General features: G+C 35.9%; 1 protein-coding gene across 2 annotated transcripts in view; it reads left to right on the top strand.

Annotated features, from left to right (window-relative positions):
• Nucleotides 1–27,679, top strand: part of LOC133526097 (sialin) — a 75,716-nt gene that overhangs the window by 36,399 nt on the left and 11,638 nt on the right. For both annotated transcript variants that reach the window (XM_061862554.1, XM_061862555.1), the window contains 3 exons: nt 7,098–7,184; nt 7,934–8,070; nt 12,903–13,052. In XM_061862554.1, coding sequence (XP_061718538.1) covers nt 7,098–7,184; nt 7,934–8,070; nt 12,903–13,052 — 374 coding nt within the window. The remainder of the gene's footprint in view (nt 1–7,097; nt 7,185–7,933; nt 8,071–12,902; nt 13,053–27,679) is intronic.

Raw genomic sequence — 27,679 nt, 5'->3', positions numbered from 1 at the left:
CAGGCTGAGCGTACACTGAGACGCAGGTGACGCAGGTCCACGCAGCGCAGGGCAGGGCTGAATTTGTAAAGTACCTTTGGAACTTCCTTTAACTATGCTCCAAAATCTGCTGCGTCGTCTGCGTCTCAGCATACGCTCCTCCCAAACAATATGACGTTCTTAGATTATTTTTTTTGCTTTTACCCAATGGTGTAGGGTTTTGTTGGATAGGTCTGTTAAAACGAATACGGGTCATCAACGGGTCAAAAAAAAAATCGTAAAACAAAAGCTTAACAAATACTTTCAATTAAAACTATAGCGAACATGATCGGTCCAGCCGTTTATGAGTTATTGCAAAAAGTCTTCTCAGTAAAAAGAGGTTTACAAAGCGCTGGGATTACTCCCTGATTCTTGTACTTACTAACAGCCCAACAACCCAACAGAATAGTAACCTACGGAACCCTACACTGAGCACGGCCCGACATGCTCTTAGCAGATTTATGACTCACAACAGCTGTTGGGACGCCTGTCTAAAGCATTCCTAAAATTTTACGACCAATCTGACTTTCAAATAACCCCACACACCATTACAATGTCACACATCTCGTGACAATAGTCCTTTGCATAATAATTACTGGCGATATCTCTAAGCCATAGAATGTTCTGGGAGTAACGGATACATTGCACAACTTCCTTAAGTCAATGAGGAAGTTTTGCGAATTTAAATAACAATATAATATCTCCGTTGAAAGGTACAGGCTAGTTGTTTAGAAAATAAAACTGGGATTAGAAATAATTTCAATTATAATATATCTACCTAAGGGAAATGATGAAATGTGGATAAAAGAAATAAGTAAAACTAACTTGATATAAGTAGCCTATCAAGGTTTCTTATTATCGCTCATTTTAAATACCCATCTACAAAAATGACGACAAGTTTATCCTGCAAATAATTCGAATAATAATTCACTTTTGGCTATCTATAAAAAAATAAATCTTAATTATAATTACAATTAGTTTTTCTATGTTTTGCATTTTGTATATACATATTTGTATCAGCCATCAACACAAAAAGCACTTACTCTTTCGACAAAGAAGCTCTATAGATGCATAATAAGATGCAATGAAGGCTCGATAATAATCACGATTGAGTGGCGTATTACTTACAGATTTATAACGGAAATTTCTTATCTTAGCACGATAGTACGGTTTACCGATATCGGCGTGTTCAGAATCAGATATTTATTTGTAAACTTTGACTCATATCATATCCAAACCCCGATATCGATCTTGCAATTCATGAAACGGCCTCCTATAGACGGTAGTGAGTAGTGACCCTGCCTTCGAAGGTCCTGGGTTCGAATTCTTGTAAGGGCATTTGTGTTTATCACAGATATTTGTTCCTGAGATGGATGTTTTCTTTGTATTTAAGTATCGTCGTCAAGTACCCACAACATAAGCCTTATTGATCTTACTGTGGGATAATAGTAAAATATTAATAAGTGATGATAATTTTACTAAAAAAGCGGCCAAGTGCGAGTCGGACTCGCGCATGAAGGGTTCTGTACAATTTAAGACGTATTAAAAAAAATCTTACTAGATCTTGTTCAACATTTTACCACTTTGGACACACATTTTACCACTTTGGAAGTGTCTCTCGCGCAAACTATTCAGTTTAGAAAAAAATGATAATAGGAACCTAAATATCATTTTTGAAGACCTATCCATAGATACCTTACACGTATATGTTTGATGAAAAAAATTTTTTTTTTAATTTTATGACGTATTAAAAAAAAAACTACTCACTAGATCTCGTTCAAAACAATTTTCGGTGGAAGTTTGCATGGTAATGTATATCATATATTTTTTTTAGATTTTTCATTCTGTTATTTTAGAAGTTACAGGGGGGGGGGGGGACACACTTTTTTTCACTTTGGAAGGTTCTCTCGCGCAAACTATTCAGTTTAGAAAAAAATGATATTAGAAACATTAATATCATTTTTGAAGACCTATCCATAGATACCCCACACGTATGGGTATGATGAAAAACAATTTTTTTTTTAAATTTCATGACGTATTAAAAAAACTACTTACTAGATCTGGTTCAAACCAATTTTCGTTGGAAGTTTGCATGGTAATGTATATCATATATTTTTTTTAGATTTTTCATTCCGTTATTTTAGAAGTTACAGGGGGGGGGACACACTTTTTTTCACTTTGGAAGTGTCTCTCGCGCAAACTATTCAGTTTAGAAAAAAATGATATTAGAAACCTAAATATCATTTTTGAAGACCTATCCTTAGACACCCCACACGTATGGGTTTGATGAAAAAAATTTTTTTTTTTTAATTTTTATGACGTATTAAAAAAAAACTACTTACTAGATCTCGTTCGAACCAATTTTCGGTGGAAGTTTGCATGGCAATGTATATCATATATTTTTTTTAGATTTTTCATTCTGTTATTTTAGAAGTTACAGGGGGGGGGACACACTTTTTTTCACTTTGGAAGGTTCTCTCGCGCAAACTATTCAGTTTAGAAAAAAATGATATTAGAAACATTAATATCATTTTTGAAGACCTATCCATAGATACCCCACACGTATGGGTATGATGAAAAAAGATTTTTTGAGTTTCAGTTCTAAGTATGGGGAACCCCCAAAATTTATTGTTTTTTTTCTATTTTTTTGTAAACATCCTAATGCGGTTCATAGAATACATCTACTTACCAAGTTTGAACAGTATAGCTCGTATAGTTTCGGAAAAAAGTGGCTGTGACAGAATCGGACAGACAGACGGACATGACGAATCTATAAGGGTTCCGTTTTTTGCCATTTGGCTACGGAACCCTAAAAAATGGATATCCAATAGTTTCACAATCATTTAAAAATAACAATATTATGAATAATACACAAAGAAGTTATTCTAAATTCCCAAATATTCAACATGTGAATATCCATGTAACCCTCGGTGGTACAATTTATAACGGAATGATACGAGTTATTTATTAAAGTCAGTGATTGATAACAACGGGGTTTGGTCATATCATTAGGTCTGATAATATTTTTTTGTTTTTTTTTATGATCACCAACAGTACAACAATACATCATAAAAAAATAATCTGTAGCTTACATAACATTAATATAGATACAGAGACAAGATGTTTTTCCAATGATTGGTAACCACAGCTTATTATTACAGAGTAACTTACAATAGTATGTTATCATCAGCAGTACGTAGCAGGTGAAATCGTAGTACCTAAACATGATTTATTAACTTAAGTCGGTAATCTTTGAAACAATTTATAGTTAAATAATAGTAACAACAAATTATATTAGTGGTCACTGACGTACTTTACTATCTAGAAATTCCACAATAATATAGACACTGCGTCAATCGATTTTCATTACCATCGCTCTGTAAACGTCATCCATTGTGCTACAATAGGACCAGCTAATCTGATCATAAAATTGCCGACCTTGTCACCGAAGTAGGTCTAGGCGTATTTAAGGAAGATTATTCTCATGCATCTTTCCATCTCCTTCGGCGTGCGTGCGAATTAGTTAATAAGGAAACGGCCTTGGTATTGAGCGTGAAATTTAAGCTAGTTCCTTGATATACCGCCAAATTGCTCAAGTACTTGGGCGCTACTTTGTATGTTGTGCTGTTGATGGTGAAGGTCTCCAACTGAAGATACGTTGTATTGAGACTAGGGAACATTTCAAAAGAAGTTTATTTAAGGACATACGGTGAAATTTGGCCTATATTGTACAGAATAGGGAACTCTCTCCACCAAGTTTTATCAAAATCTGATGAACAAAATAGACAAATTAAAAAAAATATACTCAGATGTTTTTAAGAGCTCGATAACTATGGCTGCATTCGTTTTTCCGAGTTTATTTTCGTAAAAATATATAAATAAGTTAGAATTTAATATATAATAACGTCATGTTTTAAATATGCACGGAAACATTTAAATTTGCCGCAAAATTCAACATTTCCGGTGTTTATTGAAGATTAGGCATTCGAATGGATTTAATTACTTATAGATAACACTATAACTGCCCGATTCGAACTTTAAGATACGTCAAATATAATATAAGGCAAAGAGAATTGTATACGCCACAAAATGCTGGAACAACCTACCACCACCTTTTAAGCAACCAACTTCTTTGCACTCTTTTAAAGTAAAAGTAAAAAGTTATAGTTATTTTAGTAACTTTACTGTAGCTGCGCGCAACTACGCTCCCTACAGGTGTCCAGGGAAGACCAGCGTCAACGTACTCCTTCAGTAGGACCTGGCATTATGCTGAGTGTTGCATCCGTTTCTTGAGGGGTCACAGTTTAAACCTAACCTACATTTATTTTGTGATAGCAGTTCGTTTCTTTAGGGTTCACAGTAAAGTTCTAACCTACCCAATTTTTCTGGTATTAAATTTGGAATTATATCTCTAATAAAAAAAAAAAAGTGATTCTCACTGTGTTTTAGATGAAATTAGCGTTATACCATTTGATTATTATTAGAAATAAGCATTATATTCAAATAACGTTATAATAAATGTTATTCGATATAATTAATATTATAAAAAACAATAATTATACATAATGTGAATATATCATTTGTTGTCATGTCGAACAATAATTATATCAAATGAGCGTTATTGCAACTAATATTATATAAAAAAAATATATAGCGATCGGTACGCACCCGTTGTATAACTGTGTACTTATACTGAAATATTATATTCTATTTTATTCTATAGGTATGAAGTTATATTAATCTAGCTTTGTATAAGGTCTAGACGATATGGATCGGATATGTCAAAAGTGACGTTACGTTTTTGTTTGAAGAAACGTATCTTAAAGTTTGATTAGGGCTGTAAGTATAGTCTGTATCTACATATTTATTTCATACGTATCTTTTCGCTTCAGAAGTCAGCATTCGTCTACTTTTGAAATTTTGAACATGTTCTAAATCTAAATTGTCTACAAAAATGTAACCGTTTGGCTTTTCACTCGTCGCCTATAATTTCTTTTAGCTCAGAATGTATTTGCGCGGTGACCTGAATCTATGTCTGTGATTTTCTATTAAAAATATAGGACATACTCAAGTCTGATACTAAGTAGATTTTAGAGGTAGGTAGGTAGTGAATACTTTGAATTCTGTCAATATATTCCAATTTTTGGAACTCAGACGCTTATATTTATTTGTTTTTATATACCTCAAAGACATTTGAATGTTAAATGGACTACGAATGTGATTTGAAAAGTTGGAGTCGAATGTCAGAACATTTTGGCAGGTTAATACAAATCTCTTATACCTACTTAGGTATAGGGTGGTTGTGCTTTCGACGACGGTAGCGCTATATTATTGTTCCTGTGAGTTAGCACGTAATGAAAACGATGACACGATAAAAGCAATCATCATCATAAAGCGGCCATCATGGTGCCACCATAGATTAGGCCCACTAAGCAGTACCGTCTGTACCAAATGGCCACACGGGGCCCGTACCCAGGGCATCCTTAGGGGGGCCGAAGGACAGACAATAACAGTATATTTAACTACCCATAATTAATAGAAGATCATAGTAGAATGTTTTTACTTTAATTCGCTTTCTTAAATTTTTAAAAGTTCTTATGTACCCAAATTCTTATGTTCCCAAGGGCCCCAGCATGGTTTAAGACAACATTGCCACTAAATATACCGAAGCGCAAACGCCACTCTTTTGGAAGGCCTGTGTGTTTTGGTAATGTAATAAATATCTCCGTAACAACAAGTGACAGAGTGACACAAAACTTTTGTTTGTTTTGTTTGACATTGACCGATACGGATCGGCATTTGTTTTGACCTTGATCTTGGCAAGCGCGCCGTACTACACCTAACAGCAATGAAAACGGGTTACGAAAAAAAACATTTATGATTTCATGGGACACGTAGCCCATGTAGGTAACTCTATTATTATATGCAAGTAGTAAACATTAATACACTCACTCCAAAATATGTCCCACCGGCTTTAAAAATCTACAAATATGTGTAGATTCATCTATATATATAGAATAGATATTAAAAAGAGAAACGTTCTTACACTTCTAAATATTATCCATTCTCCATGATCTTTTACTATGTTATTGTCACAATGAAAAACTAGGTTTATAGCGTTTATAGGTTATCCTTTTTACAAAATTTGTAATACAAAAAAAATAAATAATAAAGCGAATCCTATAAACCTAGAATATATTACGCTGAAGCGATCGACATCAAAATCAAAGTGATTTGTTAAGATTTAGTTATTGGAAAACGTATTCTCCCGAAATAAAATTTCATAGGTAAAGTACCGTTATTTCGCTAGTATCGCAAAGTTATTCTTCCCTCTTAAGGGTCTCTCTCTTAATCAATAGTCGATAGGGACTGGGCCCTTGCGATTCTCACCTACACTGGATACACACATGTAATAAGAACGTGCGGGTGGACATCTTCGTCCAACTGCGTAATAGCTAAATATTACTGACATTTGACGCAATAATCCACCATAATTAGACTATTATTTTTGGACTCCCTGGAATGTGTTTCTACAGAAGAAACACAGTTACAGAAACAATAACAACCCAATCGTATAATTTAAGGATTTCTTTCATCACATAAAGCATTTTCCATTTTTAATAAATATGTATCTCCATTAATAGTCGCAAAACAGAATTATTGCGGAAGGCTGAAGGCCTTTTGTATCACTTTCACTCACGATCTTGCTCCATCTGTTTCTGTCTCTGGCGGTGTGGAGAGCCATGTGAACTGTGGAGTCAAGAGCGGTGCGGATCTGGTCCAACGTATTGAACTGCGTTTACGTTCAGGCCTTTTCTCCATCTACATTGCCGGTCACAATGAGCTTTTCGAGGTTGCCACCGTAAAACACCGTCGGCATGATATGGTTCTAGGTTTCTAAAACCCTGACACTCGCAAATTCCTAGCGCAACCCTGATTATGGCAGGAAATCCTGACGTATGGCAACTCAGCCCGCAGTTCGGAGATATTTGCCAATACTGAATGATTCAAGTATTAAAGAACCATTTAACTTTAGCCGAAACTTATTATATTAACTAATTTATCGTTCCTTTCTGCAGCGTCTTCTCTCGGTGCGGCTATTACTATGCCGATCTGCGGGTTCCTCATCGCGCATCTAGGTTGGGAATCGTCCTTCTACTTCACTGGTAAGCCACTACTTCTACCTTTAGTATATTTAGTATAGTTGGTAACTAGGCACTCACGCCTCGGGTACCTACGAATATACTTTAAATTTGATGTGTTTTTCCGTGGTGTTCATGTTACTGTATTTTCAACGTGTAAACTAAAAAATGTGCTCGTATGGATTTAGAAAATATTCTTTATCATTTTCTCTAGCCGCCTACGAATCAGAACTTGCCAGGACAAATTCAATTTTGATTTGTCAAAATAAAGATTCAACATACGGTCACGTCTGAAAAAATTGATACGGACAAAGGGCCAAAAACATGCATACACTACCTTAATATATGGGCTATAAGCTCGTGTATACATATTTTTGGCACTGTTTTCGTATCGATATTTTCAGACGTGACTGTACAATCGAATGGAAAACCTTTTTAGTGCCCTTAGCCACTCAATGCCACTAAAAAGGTTTTCCATATAATAATAAGCCAACCCCTAGCTCGACATGGCTATAGTTTTAATGATATGCCATTTCTATTTGCATGTTTCCGATTGTACAGGTTACAATAGTACCTTTGTACTGTAACTGTACATGCTTAGGAACTTACCCAACGCAATAAATACAGAAGAATACAATACTATTATTTTCTTAGCTCACGTCACACCATCTCTAGGATCTTTCTGGTGGCTTTCAGTCCATCCCGAAAAAATCCATTTAGATTTCACTCTGACAACATAATAATTCGTTTAATAATTCTATCACAATTTCCAGGGATAATCGGCTTGATGTGGTCCCTAGCGTGGTTCGCTGTTGTATACGACTCTCCCGCCGAGCATCCCCGCATCTCAGACACAGAGAGAAACTACCTCTTGAAAGTTCTTCCTCAGGACGAAAACGCCAAGAAAGGAGTAAGTATTCCATACGTTAGTTATAAACTTATAATCGGCATGATGTGGTCTCTGGCGTGGTTCGCTGTTGTATACGACTCTCCTGCCCAGCATCCCCGCATCTCGGACACAGAGAGAAACTACCTCTTGAAAGTTCTTTCTCAGGACGAAAACGTCAAGAAAGGAGTAAGTATTACATACGCTAGTTATAATCGGCATGATGTGATCTCTGGCGTGGTTCGCTGTTTTAAGGTGACAGTCCATTTCTGACCGCAGCTGCACTACTGCTCCGACATTACTGCAGCGGCCTGTACGCGTTGGTGTAATTGTCAATTTCCATAGTAAAATCAATGACAGTACCGACTGCACGTAATATGGTAATTTTAACGTATTTCCGACCGCAGCTGCACTACTGCTCCGACAGTACTGCAGCGGCCTGAATGTGTCAGTGTTATTGTCAAATTCCATAGTAAAATGATGACAAGACCGACTGCACGTAACATGGTAATTTTTAGTGTTTGGTGTATGTTTGGTGTACATCGGACCGCAACTGCGAACCGCACGTCAAATCTTTCAAGAAAACGTAAGAAAGATTACAAAATTGAACCACGAGAGAAGCGACAGCCGTTTTAAAAGTAAAATTGTATTGACAGTTGCGGGGGCTTCAAGGCATGAGGGTTAAAAAAACTTTGCTACAGAGCATAACACGAAATTTTTTCATCACACCATCACGAGGAAAATATTTATTATTCCAATTAATTTATTAAATATTCTTTCTATCAGCCCCTTGGCTAACGTAAATAGCTTTCTTCATAAAGGATTTCTTGTCTCGCCCGTCAAGTTTTATATGATCTAGTCATAAAATGTATCTGCCACGACCACGAGTGCCGTCGCCCATGGACACCTGCAACACAAGAGCGATTATAAGATTTAAATTTGTGCTTTAGTTTGAAATAGGAAACTGGACAATATTAAGTTTAAATTGCGCAATTATAGCTGTTACAAATCAATTTATTCGTTTATTCTTCACTGTTAGGTACCTAAAGAAAGTAAAATTGGTTTAATATGAAAACTCAGAAAGATAAATCTGTAATATTAAATTTTGCTAACACTGAACGACTGCATTGGAGAATTTATTCTCACGTGTCGCATCGCCATCTCCGAAACCCACGAATCCCTTTGCAGAAATAAAGTAAACCCGGGATAAAAGAGCCTGGCTTTTTGAGGGGATGTTTATCGCAGACTTCTACATCCAGGCGGTACTAGGCCGCCTAAAACGGGCAGACACCGCCAGCTGGATTTGGCTGGATCACGTGATGCAGGTGGATCAAGTGCGAACACCGTATCCATCACGAGCAACATGAGTCCCGCTTTCGTCGGGTTGCTGTGTGCGGTGGTCACGCATTTAGTCAAGATGATGGGGAAGATAATTTCAAAATGTTAACTTACCTTAAGTGAAGAAATATTTCTCCTCTGCGTTAATTTAATTCGAGTATTTTGGTTGTATTTATTCAATTTGAAGTTAAATTGCTATTCATTTAATCGGCAAACAAACCATCACCATCAATATCTGGTTTTTTTAATAATATTGCGTAGCTGCCTTCGACTGACTGTGACTTTTGTAGAAAGGCAAACTGATCTTCGTTTTCGTGTACCATATAGCATTATCGTCACTTACTTCTTCTGGTAAAAAATATAAATAAGTAAATTAGTAATTTTATTTATACGTCTGACAGTGACATTATTCATAACTCATTGACTTTGACAATCAACTGACGAACGCTCCCGCGACTGCACGCCGCAAGCAGCAGCAGTCGGCTGCTGCAGTAATGTCGCACCAGTAATGTCGCAACGGTAGTGCAGCTGCAGTTGGAAATGGACTGTCACCTTTATACGACTCTCCCGCCAAGCATCCCCGCATACGGTGTCCAAACACCGAGAGGCACTCCTTCTTGAAAGTTCTTCCTCAGGACGAAAACGCTAAAAAAGGAGTAAGTATTAGAAATGATTAGAAGAAAGGAGTAGGTAAGTGTTACAAGTTATATTATTATAGGTACTACATTAGGCTTGTTGTGGCATCTTCTGATTCGCTGTTGCATCTTTGTAGGGTTTGGGAAAGACTTCACCCACAGCTACTCTGTAATATTTTTCCCAAATATTTATAAACCGGATACATGCCACATATTACATACGTCGAACAATCTGCGAATTAATACGAGTAATACACGAGTGAAAATATTTAATTTGTCTGTGTCTCAAGGATAAACGTCGTTCGAGATTGCGATCGTTCCGCAATTATTCTGATGAATCGCGGATACTAGACGAAAAAAATTTAAGAGCAATTCCTAGCTGAGCAACTTTTTAAAATATCGAATTTTTGGAGATATTTTTGTGTCGCGCTGCGGTGGGCGGGAGTGCGTGCGACAACTGTAGCTCGGACTAAAATTCTTACGCAACGCGTTTTCGCTTTGACTGTTTCCTCCTCCAAAACGCAACCAATCATTATGAAATTTTGGAAACGGGAAGAGGAAGAAATAATCTATGCCGCTATGTTTTTTTTTTTTTTTGGATATTTGTTGTCATATTTGTATACTGCGTCTTTTTTTGCAGCCAATTCAGTTGAACCGTTTTTGCGATTTTCGAGGTGCTGTAATTATCTTTAAAACAAAATAATCCAAAAAAGGAAAAAAATCAAAAAAAGATATTGATGATCAGTCGAGAGCGTTTGCATGGAAAAATCGCAACTAGGAATACCTCTTAAATATGACCAGCTTTCTTTCAATTAAGACCGTATACAATTAATGTTCATTGTTACGTTTTCACGTGTCACGGCACGTCCAATTGTACAAATAATATACTTGTAATGCTTATAACATTGTCAAACATAAGTTACATAAGTAAATGCAAATTTTTCACGTGACCGTTCTTTTTATTACGGCGGAATATTTAGGGACAATCTTACACAGATCGACTTAGCCCCAAACTAAGCAAAGTTTATACTATGGGTACTAGACCACGATATAGATAGGTATATAGATAAATACATACTTATATACATAGGAAACACTGAAGAAAGGCCAGGTCAAGAGCACCCTAAATGCGAGCGTGTTACGAGGGATGTTATAAAAGTGAAGGAATCGTGAGCTCAACGAGGGGCGGGAGGGGGTTAGGGTCGGCAACGCGCATGTAACTCCTCTGGAGTTGCAGGCGTACATAGGCTACGGAGACTGCTTACCATCAGGCGGGCCGTATGCTTGTTTGCCACCGACGTAGTATAAAAAAAAATAGGTATGTCAGGATCGTAGCAAGTGGAAATATGCGTGATTATATGTATGTAAGTATGTATGTAAGTAGAAAATACCCATGAAACTATGTGTGTTCTGTATTAACTTAATTTGTACCTTGTTTCATAGTTGGGACTTGGGGCATTACTCGTAATGAAGTTTACAATAGCTATATAGGAAGAATGGGAATATATTTATTTTGACTTTCTACGATAGATACCGCTCTCCTACCGAATATAACTGTATCGTGATGATGCTAATTACTTCTTTCGATACAGTTCGTACGGGGAAATAACTATACACGATACGTAGTAGCACTACCATATTAGCTTAGCAGTGAATGAATTTTATTCCAAAATAGGAGTGCTTAATTTCTGTCAGCTACAACGAATAGATACAATTCCTATACTTTAAAGTTAAAGAAGCTATGGCTATCTGACCAGATTTAACTTATTTGTGACTATAAATAAATAATTATTGTATATAATATAGGTATTCTAAAGGGATAAGTTCGCCTTTGTACTGCTTATCCTGTGCCATATTTATATTTTGTCTTTTGTACAATAAAGAGTTTATACATACATACATATATACTTTAATAATTTGCAAAATTTTGCGACGTTGCTTGCGATGTTGGCGTTAACATCGTAAATATTTTTCGCTGATCTATTTTCACGCGACTTCAAAGCGAGGTTGGCTGATCCTTGGGCCGATGACGTCATAAACTGTGCCACGCCTACAAAATGTTGGCAATGCAACTGTGCACCGTTTGTATTTACTTGCACCTTGCCAATTGTTAACGCTTACGATTTGTTTACATTTGCTCAGAACGTTATTTATTTACATTAAGAATAGATTTCGAATGTGTAAACTGGCTCTTGCTGTTTATGTATTAAATATCGACACGGACAAAGTGCCAAAAATATGTATACACGACCTTATTGCCAATGCTTTAAGGATAGCATTGCAGGGTCACGATATGCAACTGAAGATAAAATGTAAATTTGTCATGTTTTCGTATTTTGTACCTCATAGGGTTGCAATACGTGCCGCCCTAAGTAAGTACTTATTTTTTACTTTAGCCTCGTAAGGCCCAAGGTCCTACCAATAGGACTTATTCACTTCGATGAAATTTAAATCATATTCAATTGGAACAGAGTTGCATTTGGTTTGTTTCATTCAATTTTCAAACAAAATAAAATCAATTGTATTCCCTGCACTATAGGTTCAAATTCTAGTGGCAAATTTAGGATTTTTCATTTCTATGGCTGGGCCTTAGGAGGTTAGTGGTCCACAGGAGCAGAGAATGGGCATTGCAGTCTCCTCTGACTCCTGGCAGAACCTGCATATTGTCGCGTCGTGTTTCTTTCCAATTTGAAACATGTGTTTGTTCAACTTACAGTGTCCAGTCAATATTCTGGTCACCGCGCAGGCTTTGTGTCTTTTAATGTATTGATACCCACTATGCTGAATTGATGCCATTGTGCGGCAGTTTCTTTTAGTATAATTTTCTTCTTCTGTTTACGAATAAAGCACTTATCTTTAACATCAACCACGTATTGTCCACAGCACATGCCCGTCCCCTGGTGTCAGATGCTGACCTCCCCTCCCGTCTGGGCCATCATCATCACCCACGGCTGCTCGGTCTTCGGATACTTTACCGTCGTCAACCAGCTGCCTACTTATATTGAGAGCATCCTTCATTACAGCATCAAACACGTACGTAAACTTTTCCTTTAAAAGGAACTCGACTGACTCGGCTAGGACTGACCGGGTCACGACCGGCGGATCCGACACATCAGGTTTCGCATCACCGATTATCGTCATAGAAAACAAAGGACTGGACCCGGACCGTTCTAACGTCAGTCTTAACTCTTCGCATCTCCCTGGGGCAGCAAAGCAAACAAAATTTAAAAATTCAATATCGTTTTTGGCTACCATACTCTGTATCTTTAGGTATTTAATATTTTTTTTTGGATTTTAAGGCAAGTCTTTAATAGGCTTGTGTCAACTAACAATGAAACCAATGGATGAATGTTTCTAGGCGTAAATTGTAATATTTAATCAAGGAAAACCGAAATAATTCCTCATAAAAAAATAAGATTATTGTTATTTTTACAAATTAAAATCAAAAAAATACCCCCCTGGCCCCTCCGCCGTGAACGCCAATTAGAACGTATTACGTCACATGGTGATATGCGCCATTGTTGTTGTTGACGTTTGGTTATGATTTTCATACAACAGCACAAGTCACTTCGTTTTTTTTCTATTATTATCATTTTTCGACAAGTTGAGAGTGTTATTTCCACCCATATCGGATAATACTAGCATAAACTGCCATGGAACCTGGATTTATCAAAGCGAACAGCAATAATTTACCCAAAATTGACGCTGTTATGCTAGGCCGATTTTTCGCGTCGAACACTGACTTTTGTTCATCGGAATTTCGTAATGTTAAAACTTCTATGTAAGTAAGTATAAACAATACTAAAATACTGCTTATTATCATTTTCACGTATATTTCACTTTAGCACGCAGTCAATTATTATTTGAAGGAATGTATACCAATTGCAAATTAATTGATTTTGAGGTTAGAATTACAATGTAAATATAGAGAGATGATATTGTAAAGAAAGACACTACTTTGTCTTAGTGTCTTAAGCCCTATCGCAAGTTTGTGGAATAGTGGGTTTTTAATTGCCTATTTCGAAAGTAAGAATTAGAAAATAATTGTTTGTTTGCTCCCAGGGCAACAAAAAAAGCTTTGGTTTTTCTTAAGATTTACGAGTTGAATATGAAGTCACTACTTTTTTTAATAATACTTACATCGAAATGATCTTCACAAAAATAAATTCTCGATGTTGTTGATAAACAATGAGCATCTTTCCTCCTTGCCAGTTTTAACCACTTTCTTCGCATTTTTTCCTTGACCGGAACACGTATGAATAATTTAGTCCGAGTTTTTATACTTGTATTTATACACTGGGGCACTATACAGTTTTTAAAATACGAAGTTTCCATTTTTATTTAAACAAAACAAACTTTCGCCGTAAGTGAACACAATCGCTTGCAACTATGTGACGTCATTCACGACGCCATGACACTTTCTTGTGTTTTTACGTTAGTTTAAAAATATTTTTTTCAAACTTAAAATATGTGTTTTAAATATAATTTTTATCATGAAATATTATTTTTTTGGGGTAATACAGGTACTAAACTATCGAAATAAGCCATTTTTGAAATTTACGACACAGGCCTATTGTATTACACAGCACTACGACTTTGATAATTATGTATTTAAATAAAAGTAAATAAAATCTACCCTCAAACATAGACTTATGTCTAAGGACGGGCCTTACGGGCAATAAGAATGGGACAAGAACAGCGGTGTCACGCACACTCGCAACCAATCGTACAATCTAACGCCTCAACGTGATTGGTTGATGAGTTATCATGACGCGCGCGATTGGTCGCAACTAGTTGCGTTGGACTGCACGATTGGCTCGAATTTGTGAGTGACACCACTGAACTAGCACTATTCTTAGTGCCCGTAAGGCCCGTTCTTAGATATATGTCAATGCTCTCAAATAGCTTCTTAAGCCAGTTGAGGGTAGATGGAAACTTTACATGATCAAATGATGTAGGTTAAAGTCAGATCCAGGTGGTTTTGTATTTGGTTGGTTAACCAATAAATGTTATAACTACCCGAAAATTTACAAATTGTTTGTTGACTTTTATTTAAATACCTAAAGATACAGAGTATATTAGACTCCAGGGAGTGGACGGGTAATATGTATCTACAATTGTACACACAATATGGTTACAAGTGTATTAGCGATTTACTTGGCTATTGTACGCATAACACAACCCGGCAAGCTTTAGCGGAAAGGAACCAAACGTCGTGACTGGCATTTATTGAATCTTAAAACTCACCTATTAAGTAGCTATGTATAAGTATATTCATGCAATTCGCTCCTTGATGGACTGGCGCCGCCCTAGAAGGCAGTGTTGTCACATCTACCAAATTTTCGATAGATCTACCTATTTTGCCTGCTTTCTACCTATCTACCTCCCTCGGCCTGAAATCTTCCTATTTTTCAAAATGGTACAATTGTAAGCAATTCTCAATACATGTGACGGAACATTACTTAATTTCTACCGAATTTCGATTCGATTTAATGAAAGCTTGCCAAAGAAACAGATTATACAAGCAGGTTTATTACCTACAAACAATGGAAATCCTAACTTTTGTTTCAATTTCTTTAATAAACACGTGTACTAACGTCACAATATTAAAAACTTATAAATAATTCAAAACATTTTATACACATTTTTAATCATAAAAATGTACTTCTATTAAGTGGTAGATCTACCTATTTTTCATTTTAAACTCTACCCATTTCTACCTATTCTTGCACCCTGTTCTACCATTTCGCCAAAATTGTATGTGACAACACTGCTAGAAGGTGTGGAACTAATTGCTTACTTGACAGTTGGCAGCTGCCAAATAGTATGAAGATCGTCTCACGAAAGTTCATATTTCCAACATTCAACACGTCATGCGCGCACGTCGCTTGCTCTCCTTCCAACTCCTACTACCAACTTTTTTCTTTATACTACGTCGGTGGCAAACAAGCCTACGGCCCGCCTGATGGTAAGCAGTTTCCGTAGCCTATAAACGCCTGCAACGCCAGGGGAGTTACATGCGCGTTGTCGACCCTAGCATCCCCCCCCTCATTGAGCTCTGGCAACCTTACTCACCGGCAGGAACACAACACTATGAGTAGGGTCTAGTGTTATTTGCGCATAGCTGGAATCGGAAACGGTTTATTTGTAAAAAAAAACGAAATAACCATATATTTCGGTTTATTTTATACTCCAAATCTAGGACTCAGTTGTGTTTTTAGCTGACGACATCGTATTATTAGATTGCCCAATCAGAAATGAAATAATTAACAAATACCGAAAAAATATCGTTTTTGTTCCCATACAACACAAACATAACCTAACAACAGTCGACAAATATCTTTCATTTACCCCCTTATTCATAAACGTGTACTAAAGTTACGATGCCGCTAATCATCGCTTGTCCCTTTCCATCATACCAATACGTCGGAAAGGGACAAACGATGATTAGCGGCATCGTAACTTTAGTACACGTTTAAGGGGGTTAGAAGATTTCCAAAATCTTTTTAGTAAAAAAAAAAAAAAAACATTTAAGGACTTGAATAAAGCCATTCCGATGTAAATCCGATCCTATAATAAGTTAATCTGATACAGGCATCGTTAAATCGATAGTAATAAGTATTATAGTAAAATTTTCCAAGTCCGCTCATGAAAAATCTCGTATACCTTTACTGTCCTCTTTTACGACTGAGAGGCTTTAGGGTTCCGTAGCCAAATGGCAAAAAACGGAACCCTTATAGATTCGTCATGTCCGTCTGTCTGTCCGATTATGTCACAGCCACTTTTTTCCGAAACTATAAGAGCTATACTGTTCAAACTTGGTAAGTAGATGTATTCTATGAACCGCATTAAGATTTTTACACAAAAATATAAAAAAAAAAAAACAATAAATTTTGGAGGTTCCCCATACTTCGAACTGAAACTCAAATAATATTTTTTCATCAAACCCATACGTGTGGGGTATCTATGGATAGGTCTTCAAAAATGATATTGAGGTTTCTAATATAATTTTTTTCTAAACTGAATAGTTTGCGCGAGAGACACTTCCAAAGTGAAAAAATGTGTCCCCCCCCCTGTAACTTCTAAAATAACAGAATGAAAAATCTAAAAAAAATATATGAAATACATTACCATGCAAACTTCCACCGAAAATTGGTTTGAACGAGATCTAGGAAGTAGTTTTTTTAATACGTCATAAATGGTACGGAACCCTTCATGGGCGAGTCCGACTCGCACTTGGCCGCTTTTTTACTAAAGCTAACCTAACACTATTTTATCTTATAATTTATTTATAACCCCTATACTGGTTAACGATGTAATTAAAGCGCAATACTGTAACGGAACAGGAAATAAATTAAACTAAGAAACAAACTCAACTAATAAAAGTCCCGTTAAACTATTATCAATTATGACACCTATCCATGTAACTGCCCATAATACCGGAAAACAATATTATGCACGTTTATTTTACAAGTTTCCGCAATATCAATTAAAACTAATCTATATCCGATTTAACCTACGTAATCCAATTTAAACCATGCGTCTTAGACTTCTAAGTCTAAATTTGAATACTGCAAAAATATTTTATAGTAAATTTTATTTCTTCCTACTATTTTAAAGTCAAGCTTATAAGCTTATTATTAAAGTCGGCTTTGCGATGTCTAAGGTAATTCAGGTGTGACGTCACTAGCCCGCCCGCGAGGCAATAGTGTGACCATGTAAATAGCAAGCCAAAGGACAGGACTTGTTAAGACATGTCGGTTGCGATTCGCTTGGCGAGATTGATTTTTATGGTGCGTTTGCAACCCGTATCGTAATAATATGTTTTATTACACATATTTATTTATTAAGTAATATTTGATTACGTTCTGTAGATAGGTCACGTTGACGTTATTGATATGATTCATAAAAAAGCTATTAACTGTGCGGGTCAATTATAAACTAACCAACGAAATGCAATTATATTTGCATCTAACTAGGTCTACGCAATCAAATAGTATACGTGCACCATTCTGCACGTGCATACATTTTTCACTGACTTGAACAGTCATTTTGTTTATAATGAGTTCGCATAGCTATATTAGTGGAAGATTTTGATTTAGGCTATGAAATAGAGCTTACTATGTACGAAAGCAAGTACTTAGCCCAAATGTGCGTCCAGATATAGCGAATGCGTCAGCTGGAGATTGTGCCTAATTAGCGCAAGCTATGCGTAAGCGCGCAATCTACAGCGAACAAGCATGCGTACTCACGGTGCATTCTTAGATCTGGACACACCTTAAAGTCCTTGGTTGCATATGGAAAAACGACTATCTGTGCATCAATTGCCACGTTATATTGGGTTTCAGTACCGCGCAGTAATTTTCCAATGTTTAATTAAATCAACTTGAAATAACTTTTTGTAAAAGAAGTATTAAAATATTTTTTTTTTATCCTTTACATTATACAAAGGGTCTGAGCTCTAATATAAAATTTATTTAACAATTTAAACCTTACGCAATTTGTGATAAAGCTGAAAATGCAGCATCGCTTAGCATCCCCTGTGTTCTCACAACACGTTCAATATACAACAAACATAGTAGCCGTTACATGTTTACTTTGTCTTCACGTGTCCCGCCTTACTTGGGTGAAAGGGCTTATGTGTCCTACGGCAAAATACATTTAAGGTTTAAAGAATAGACCAGTTAGAGCGCTTACTTTCATTTGATTAGTTGAATGAGTTAGGAATGCAATTGTACAGTTATACTTAGCTGATGATTTATGAGCTATTGTGAAAAATGGTTTGTGTAGAATTAGAGATAATCCCCAGTTATTGATACGTAATATAAAAATAAGTGCCAGTAATAACACTGCGGTGATTTCCTTATAATTGAAAGGTGATTGTAATGGATATATTTATAAACAATGGCCATAACACGTGGAATAAATAGAAAATAAATCATCAGTGATTGTCTTGTTGTCGTACGTCCTACACATACATGACATCCTCAATCACAAAATTAGTTTAATGTCTGAATATGCAATTCATTTACTTACTGCAGCCATCGTTATAGAGTCAGTTCGGCACATTTCTGCAAAATATATAGAAATTTAAAACAAGTTACCTATTCAGTTCCATCTACAGAAATACTTCAAAACCGGCCTTGGGTTTTAAATATTTCTACACTTAAATACTAAATATTCAGCAAGTTTTGATTCAAACTAAACATTTTCAAATTGAAACCTTTTGGTCATACGCTAACGATTCTAAATCGCTTGAAGACCCTCTTTCATGCCGCAAAGATTGTAAACAAGCATAACGCAAGCCACCCACCCTATTGCATCAGCCAAAAGTGGTCCACCTCAGCTTTTATAGCCAGCAGGTTTCCACACCTCGCTAACCAGTGAAATCGATCTAAATTTACTGCCAGGTTTTTTGACAGCCTATTAAGGCCAAAATCATGAAATTTGCTCCGATTATTTGTCATATTGACCTCAAAATGGAATATCATTTTGCAAATTTAGAGGCCAAGGTATCGTCATTAGTCTTAATGATTTTAGATCTTAATCTACCCAAAACGATGTCACGTTAATGTGTTAAATAATTAATTGTATTTTTACGCCATGATTTTGAGGAAAATACTAAGAATTTATTGATGCATCTTTAAGGGACAAAATATTACATTGACAGTCAGAAAAGGAACTAAGGTTCAATAAAAATGAGGTTTAAGTAAAAACCTTCGCATCGTTGGGTAAAATCCTGTATGCATGTATAACCACATAAATTATAGAACAGATATAGATGGTTTAAAATATGACTATGCAGGTGTAAATATTTGAAATAACTGTATCAGGTCAGGGCAGTATACAAATTTATCATACTACCACCAGACCAGACAACGTTTAGCACAACATATTTAAGTAAGTATTTAGAAGAGACGGGAACTACGCCTAGTAGCGCTGGTTATGAAAGCCCTGTAGGTACATGCGCTACCGGTTGTAGTGGAAAATGACCCTTGAGCTCGTTATGGTAATCATAACGAATATGATGCAATCAATCCCAGATTTTTCAAGTTTTAAATTTAGGGATATAGAGTCAATGCTTTTTATATCTCAGAATTATATATATATATCTATAGTATGAATTATCTGAGATGATTTTTAGCCTCAAACCCCGAGCTGTTAAACAAACTTTCTTTATTGCACCGCTACTCATTACTTACATAACTCAACTTACTTAACTTAACATTAACATTAACTTTTCATTACTTAGTTAGAAGAATCAAGCCCATTTAAAAGAGAACTTTAGTGTTTCGATATCTTGTAAAAAGATAACTGCAACAGACGGATACACAAATTCTGTGACAGACGTACAGATAGAGACGCCGTGCACAAAGGGATCCATTTCTACCGACAACATAACAATATGAATGATTAGAATGGGTAAAGTCTAACGACATACAGACAGCTTTTCTGGCTAATATTATGATCATCAAATCAGTGCAAATTCTCAATTCTCGGCGCCCAATGACATTCTGATGCTCGTACTAGATGATATACTTGATCGAAGTGAAATCAGATACCTGTCACTTTCGTGTCTTGAAAACAAACAAACAAACTTAAGACAAACATTTAAGACAAAAAACACACCTTAAAACCGCATTACATACTAGAAAAGTGCATGTATAGTTAATCTATTTGAACATCGAATGTTGTCTAAATGACTATTTGAGAGTAAACATGTTGTCGTCAGTAACTAAATATTTGTCGGTGGCAATTTGAAAATTAGTAGTGACCACTTTAGGCAACCTAGTCATAAGATAAATAAATACTTAACTGCCAACGCAGCTCCGAAAATATTATATTTGTTATTACTTATTACGTCTTTATACAAATACTCACACTTTTTTCCAAGAAACTGATATTTTTTGTCAACAAACGTAAATATTTTGACACTCCGTAAATATCTTGCCTAATTTGGGACGGTCTCATTATGACCCCAACATGGTCACATTAGCGGCCATATTAAAGCGCCCGAGTTTACCGCCAATCATATGTCAATTAGCCTGTGCCTTATATGTCACTGATTATACACATTTATTTATATTACACGTAAGTTTCTCTATTTATTATAGAAAAAATATATTGACATTCCTAAAACGGCGGCACTTGAAATGGAGACACCTAAATATATACCCCCTTATTCATAAACGTTTACTAAAGTTGACAAGCCGCTAATAACCGTTTGTCCCTTTCCGACGTATTGGTATGATGGAAAAGGACAAACGATTATTAGCGGCTTGACATCTTTAGTAGATGTTTATGAATAGAAAGTCTACCCGACTTTTCAGTGATTCTAGGAATGATCTCATCGAAATATTAAATTTGTAGTAACATCATAAACCATGATATTTAAATGGAATAATGCATGGCAATAAGCAATGCATAAGATTTGTTAACAGCGCATAAATACGTCATAGTTATAAACATGCATATTACGGGGCATATTACAGCGTGTTTCTGAAAAATTATATACTAGCGTCTACCCTCGACTTGGTCTGCGTGGAATGAAGATAATAATTAATAAAAAATATCCTATTAAATTTTAATTAAATCGGTTTACCAGTTTAAGCGTAAAGAGCGCGTTTATGTACAATATTAATAGGATGTCAATTGATTAAGAGGCCATTATCGATTTTAGTCGCATATTGCGCAAATTGTGACTACACCCTACTCATAGTGTTGTGTTCCTGCCGGTGAGTAAGGTTGCCACAGCTCAACGAGGGGAGGGAGGGTTGTTAGGGTCGGCAACGCGCATGTAACTGCTCTGGAATTTCAGGCGTACAAAGGCTACGGAGACTGCTTACCATCAGGCGGGCCGTATGCTTGTTTGCCACCGACGTAGTATTAAAAAAAATACATATTTACGACCTTAGGCTGTACTTACAATGTCATATATTGTGGTTGCAAAAGTCAACCGGCTCAACATTTCTTGAGAAATAATATTGCCACTTGTTAATCTTGTTACGGTATTAATATAATCGTTTGACCCTTCTATATTATCTCTATAAAACTAAATTACATTTTATTGCCCATAAAATAAGACCTAGACGTCTGGGCTAGACACTTAAACCTAAATGACCGTTCTCAATCTCTAAGGCATAGTGACTTACGCCAGCGAAAATTTGCATTTTAGCGACATTCCACAAAAATATCAACTTTGTCGGGGACTACATTACCTTCATCGTCTAGCTATCACGGTTCATGAGATACAGCAGAGGTGACAGACGGACAGACCAACAAACAGACGGACGGACGGAGTCTTAGTAATAGGGTCCGGTTTTACCCTTTAGGTACGGAACCCTAAAAACAAACGAATTTTATTTTTCCATATAATTTTATTCAGCAAGCAATGTATCACTACTTTGTTTTAATTCAAAAGTTCAAAACGTCGCATTTGATGACGCGACGTCACAACTGTCACAAGTGACTATGATGACATACATTGCCGCTCGAAAAAATTTCAAAAATTAATTATGCTCTGGTAAGACTATAAAAAAAAACTTTCAGAATCGTTTTATAGCACCACGTGTTTTAACCCACGTCTAGTTTAAGTTTGCGGTTATATCAAAAACCGCAAACTTAAACTAGACGTGGGGTTACTTTTACTGTATAACGTTATCATGACAGATATCGGCTTCTTAAGTTCATCAGAAGCGTTAAAAAAAGCGTCAAGTACCCGACACTTATCTGGAATGCCCCTTTATGTGTCTGGGTATGTGAGGAATTTATTTAAGAGGGATTATACCACGTACTCGTGTATAAAAAAAAATCCACTTCTAAATATTTTCCATTCTTCGTGATATTTTAGTATGTTATTGACACAATGAAAACAAGGTTAATAAATTTTCCTTTTTTTCAAAATTGGACCTAAATATTTTTTTTTAAAGCGAAACCTGGAATATATTATGCTGAAACGATCGACATCAAAATCAAAGTGATTTGTTTAAATTTAGTTAGTGAAAACCGTTTTCTCCCGAAATGGAATTCATAAAAAAGAAGGTACAGTCAGCCAAGAAAGTGGTTTACCACTTTTCGACTCTATATGTCAAGCAATAGAGTCCAAAAGTGGTATCACTTTCTTGGCTGACTGTACCGTTATTTCGTTAGGATCGCAAAGCTATTCTTCCCTCTTAAGACGCCAAAGCTTAGAACGTTAATTTACAGGAAATATTCGAGCTTAATGCTTTTGTCTTACAGTCCATATTTGTTTACAGGTTCTTTTCATTATTAACTTGAGTAACATGGCGGCAGTCAATGTACGGATGAATGCATTGCTAAATCGAATTCCGCATTTTTCTAAAAGAATTCCAATGAAAATTACGCAACGTTATGAGAAACATTGCATTTCAACAATGCAATAAACATAGGAATGTAGTAATCTGACAGAAGTATTGCAAACCGCATAACTGACCTGCCTAATATGGAAAACGTTAATTTTGCTTCTATTTTGGAATTTTTAGTCTCTTCACTTGGAAAATTATATGCACGAAGCTATTTGAATCACATGATAAGTTGGCAGCGATTTTAAAAGCCTAGACAGTGCACGTGTTATTTTAAACTTCTATGAAATGACGTTTACTTAACACTTGCACAGGCTGGGTTATCAAAATTGCTGCCAACTTAGCTTGGTCTGGCTCTATCATGAAATGATTACGTTTACACAGTTCATTGCGTAATAATGACTCATATATCGTCCTTAGTTTTACATAATAAATATCCCTTCAAGTCTGGGTCTGTTAAGGCCACCAATTTATTTATTACGAAAATAGAACCTGTAAAACCTACCAAAATCACATACCTGTACATATATCTGTAGTATATAATACATAAATGTTCATTACTTCGAAAAGAAACTTCACTCTTCTCTCAGAGAGGCGATTTTTGAATTTCGATCGGAAATCTGTGAAAACGGCGAAATGATATTCTTGAAATACGAGCGATAAAAATTTGGAATCTAGTGGTATTGACCACTCGTTTTCTATTCTATTAGTAGAATTTAAATGCCTCGTAGTGGAGACATTATTAGAGAGATAACACGAAATCGTGCGAACGAAATTCAAAAATGGTCTTCTACCCAGTCTAACTGCAATTTTATTACAAAATTAATAAATAAAGTAAGGCAAATTGTATATTTCCAATATTAATTCCTGTTCCATGGTCACCGTACCAACGGGAAGGTACCGATAACCGTTCACTTGCAAACGGGTTTCATTGACCATAAGGTCCATAAGTTACGTTAACTAGATTGTCTCAGTCCGGTTTGTACATTTATATTATTATGATTGTCATTGTATTGAACTTAAGCCAGTAGGCCGTATAAGATTTGTACCTACCTTATTTAGGTACTTAATCTATAATAGTACATTACGATACAAGTGCGAAAAATAGGAAATTCGAAACGAGTGGCGATAAATTAAAACACGACCGAAGGGAGTGTTTTAAATCGACACGAGTTGCGAATTACCTATTCGCACATGTATCGTACAACGTTTTACAGTACATATGGCCCTTTAAATGTTCGACACAGTAACATAATATGCTACTTCTCGCACTAGTGCTATAAAGTAGCCCCATATGTACTGTAAAATATTTTTCACCACACCAACTGGTAAACTGGTGGTAGTGGAGATCGCTTTTTAGCGATAAGACCGCCTGTTGTTTACCTCTTCTTTGTGTGTTGTATTATTTGTACTGTTTCTGTATTGAGGTGTGCAATAAAGAGTATTTGTATTGTATTGTATTGTAAAGGCCCTCTTGATTGTTCAAAAACTAATGAGAAAGTTGCATTTTATCCACATGTGGGGCAAAGTAATCAGATGCAAATTTTGAGTCATTTCCTTGTGTTAGCTGGTAGAATTGACTTTCAAATGATGATTTCGGATGATAAATATTTAATTACGTTCATTTGGATTTGATTTGGTTTGTTTTATTTTTTTGCTATTTCATAGTTATTATTTTTCTCGCGTTGGTGTGGTGAAAAATGTTGTGTTTCACTCGGAGGCAAAGTTTGTTTAACCCTCGCGCCTTGAAACCCTCGCAACGCTCAAGATTCCACTTCTCGAAATTTCAATTTTGGAATCTTTCGCTTGCTCGGGTATCAATAATAGCACTACTTTGCCCCCTTGTAAAACAAATAGCTATTAAAGCCAAGACTATCAGGCGTATTCTGATGTTAATAACAGGTTAAGAATTTGATCTGGATTAGTTATAGCTTAGATCTATCAGTGTCAAGCGTGGCGTTTATGGTTAAAGAAATGCAAATGAAATGAAATGCCTGTTTACTATACAGGCAAAAACTATTGGAACCGATTTTGCTGTGATTTTCACTAAGTTATACGGTGGACGTCTCAGATATCTTTAAATTTTTTCACCTTATTACATAGGTATAGGAATACGGTGTAAAAGTATAAAGAAAGGTACATCATTATATTTTACATAGGTTTTGCTTACTTGCATGGCGAAACGGTAGGTACTAAATAAATAAAATAAATAAATATTATAGGACATTATTACACAAATTGGCTAAGTCCCACAGTAAGCTCAATAAGGCTTGTGTTGAGGGTACTTAGACAATGATATATATAATATATATTTATAAATACTTAAATACATAGAAAACACCCATGACTCAGGAACAAATGTTCATGCTCATCACACAAATAAATGCCCTTACCAGGATTTGAACCCGGGACTATCAGCTTCATAGCCAGGGTCACTACCCACGAGGCCAGACCGGTCGTCAAACTAGAACTTCGAGATATATTTTCAGGTATTAATAATCGTTGTTTTTTTAAGATATCATATAGAACGCTTGCACCGACTTGGTCGTAACAATGCATGCGAGTACATATCTCATAGAACCGCTACACTTGACGTAGAATTTTTTGTCAGATTTCCACCACTCCCAGATCAGTAGGGCTAAGATGGTCGGCTTTTTATCATTTGTCACCATACCTGTCCCGTTCTAATGAGTATGTAAGTGCGAAAGTGACGGGCATAGTGACAAGTGATAAAAATGGAACCATGATGCCGCCGCAGGTTGGACAGGTAGACACCGCTCAACTGATCTCGCAGCGCAAACTTTGCAGGAATATTCCAGTGTAGCAAACTCAAGTGTCATGCAGAAGGGTCCTGGATTATCCCCAGGCTACCTTTCCTCACACGGTTCTATCGCTCCACTGTCCCAGAGGTATGGACCCCAAGTCAGATAATAGTACATTACGATACAAGTGCGAAAAATAGGAAATTCGAAACGAGTGGCGATAAATTAAAACACGATCGAAGGGAGTGTTTTAAATCGACACGAGTTGCGAATTACCTATTCGCACATGTATCGTACAACGTTTTACAGTACATATGGCCCTTTAAATGTTCGACACAGTAACGTAATATGCTAATTTTCGCACTAGTGCTATAAAGTAGCACCATATGTACTGTAAAAACACTTATAACTTGACGCATGAAAACTTATCGTGATCGGTCTCTATTTGACACTATGATAATAGTCACGTGTTTCTGCACAATGCAAATTGGCAGTTTTCGAATTCCTTTAACCTAAATTCAAATTAGCTCTCGTAAATGTTGAAGGTTACAATAGCCCGTTAACTAGAGGTTTTGTCCCGTCGCCCGCATTCTAATCTATGACGGCTTTTCCTCCCATGCCATAGAATATATTATCTATGGCAATATTAGTAAAAAAAAATAATTAAATATATCTGTGTACATAAAGTAGTTGCGTTATATCGGGTGTTTCCTGTAACACGAGCAAATAATTAAACCATATATTGTACTCCTAAAACGATATAATTTTTGATTAACAAGTTTTAAAAATTATGAAATCTTTAGATTTTAACTTTTTCAATCAAATTTAATATTATTTTCAATGTACGCTGACATCAGTGTTTTTGACGTTGCTTGTCACGCTTTAAACCTAACAAAATTGGCAATACATTGCGTCTTAAAGTTAACTTCAATGTGTAATAAAAATCAAAACATAGGTTATTTTTCAAAGTTGTTGAACAAATGTTGGTCAGTTTGAGGAATACATTCTACAGTTTAATTTATTGCTCTTGTTGCAGGAAACACCCGGTATAGATACTGAAAGACAAGGCACATCCTTGAAAGCGAAATATGAACCATAAAATATTCTTCAAATATTGTATAAAGAATCATTTTTGGAAATTTATTTTCAGTTAGAACGAGATTGAAAGTTTTTTAAGATTTCTACGCGTAGGCACGAAGTTCCGGGCGCTTATTTCCAAAGGATTTTGTGTTTATTAGACTTGACATAATGGTATTTGTTATTTACATAAAAAATAACTCTATTAAATATATTCTGTGTAGTCATCTTTTTCTAGAATTGAGGAAGGATAACGTTAACGATCGCTGGAAAAATGTTAGGAAGTAATTTTCTCAGTACCTAATCAATAATGTACTACGTTCGAGATCACGATTTCAAACTACTTATATATAATAAGGTTTTTTCCATAAAATAAATAATTCTACGTAACTTCACACGTCCTAACAACATAGCACAATCAAAACTGCGATTAATTTTTATCTCTTAGTGCGCAATCTAAAACATAAATTATATCCGTCATTATCATCATGGTGTGTGG

Source organism: Cydia pomonella, chromosome 16 (genome assembly GCF_033807575.1).
Source record: "Cydia pomonella isolate Wapato2018A chromosome 16, ilCydPomo1, whole genome shotgun sequence".
NCBI classification, from domain to species: Eukaryota; Metazoa; Arthropoda; class Insecta; order Lepidoptera; family Tortricidae; genus Cydia; species Cydia pomonella.
Note: the sequence above shows the minus strand (reverse complement) of the source record. Positions and strands in the feature narration are given on the sequence as shown.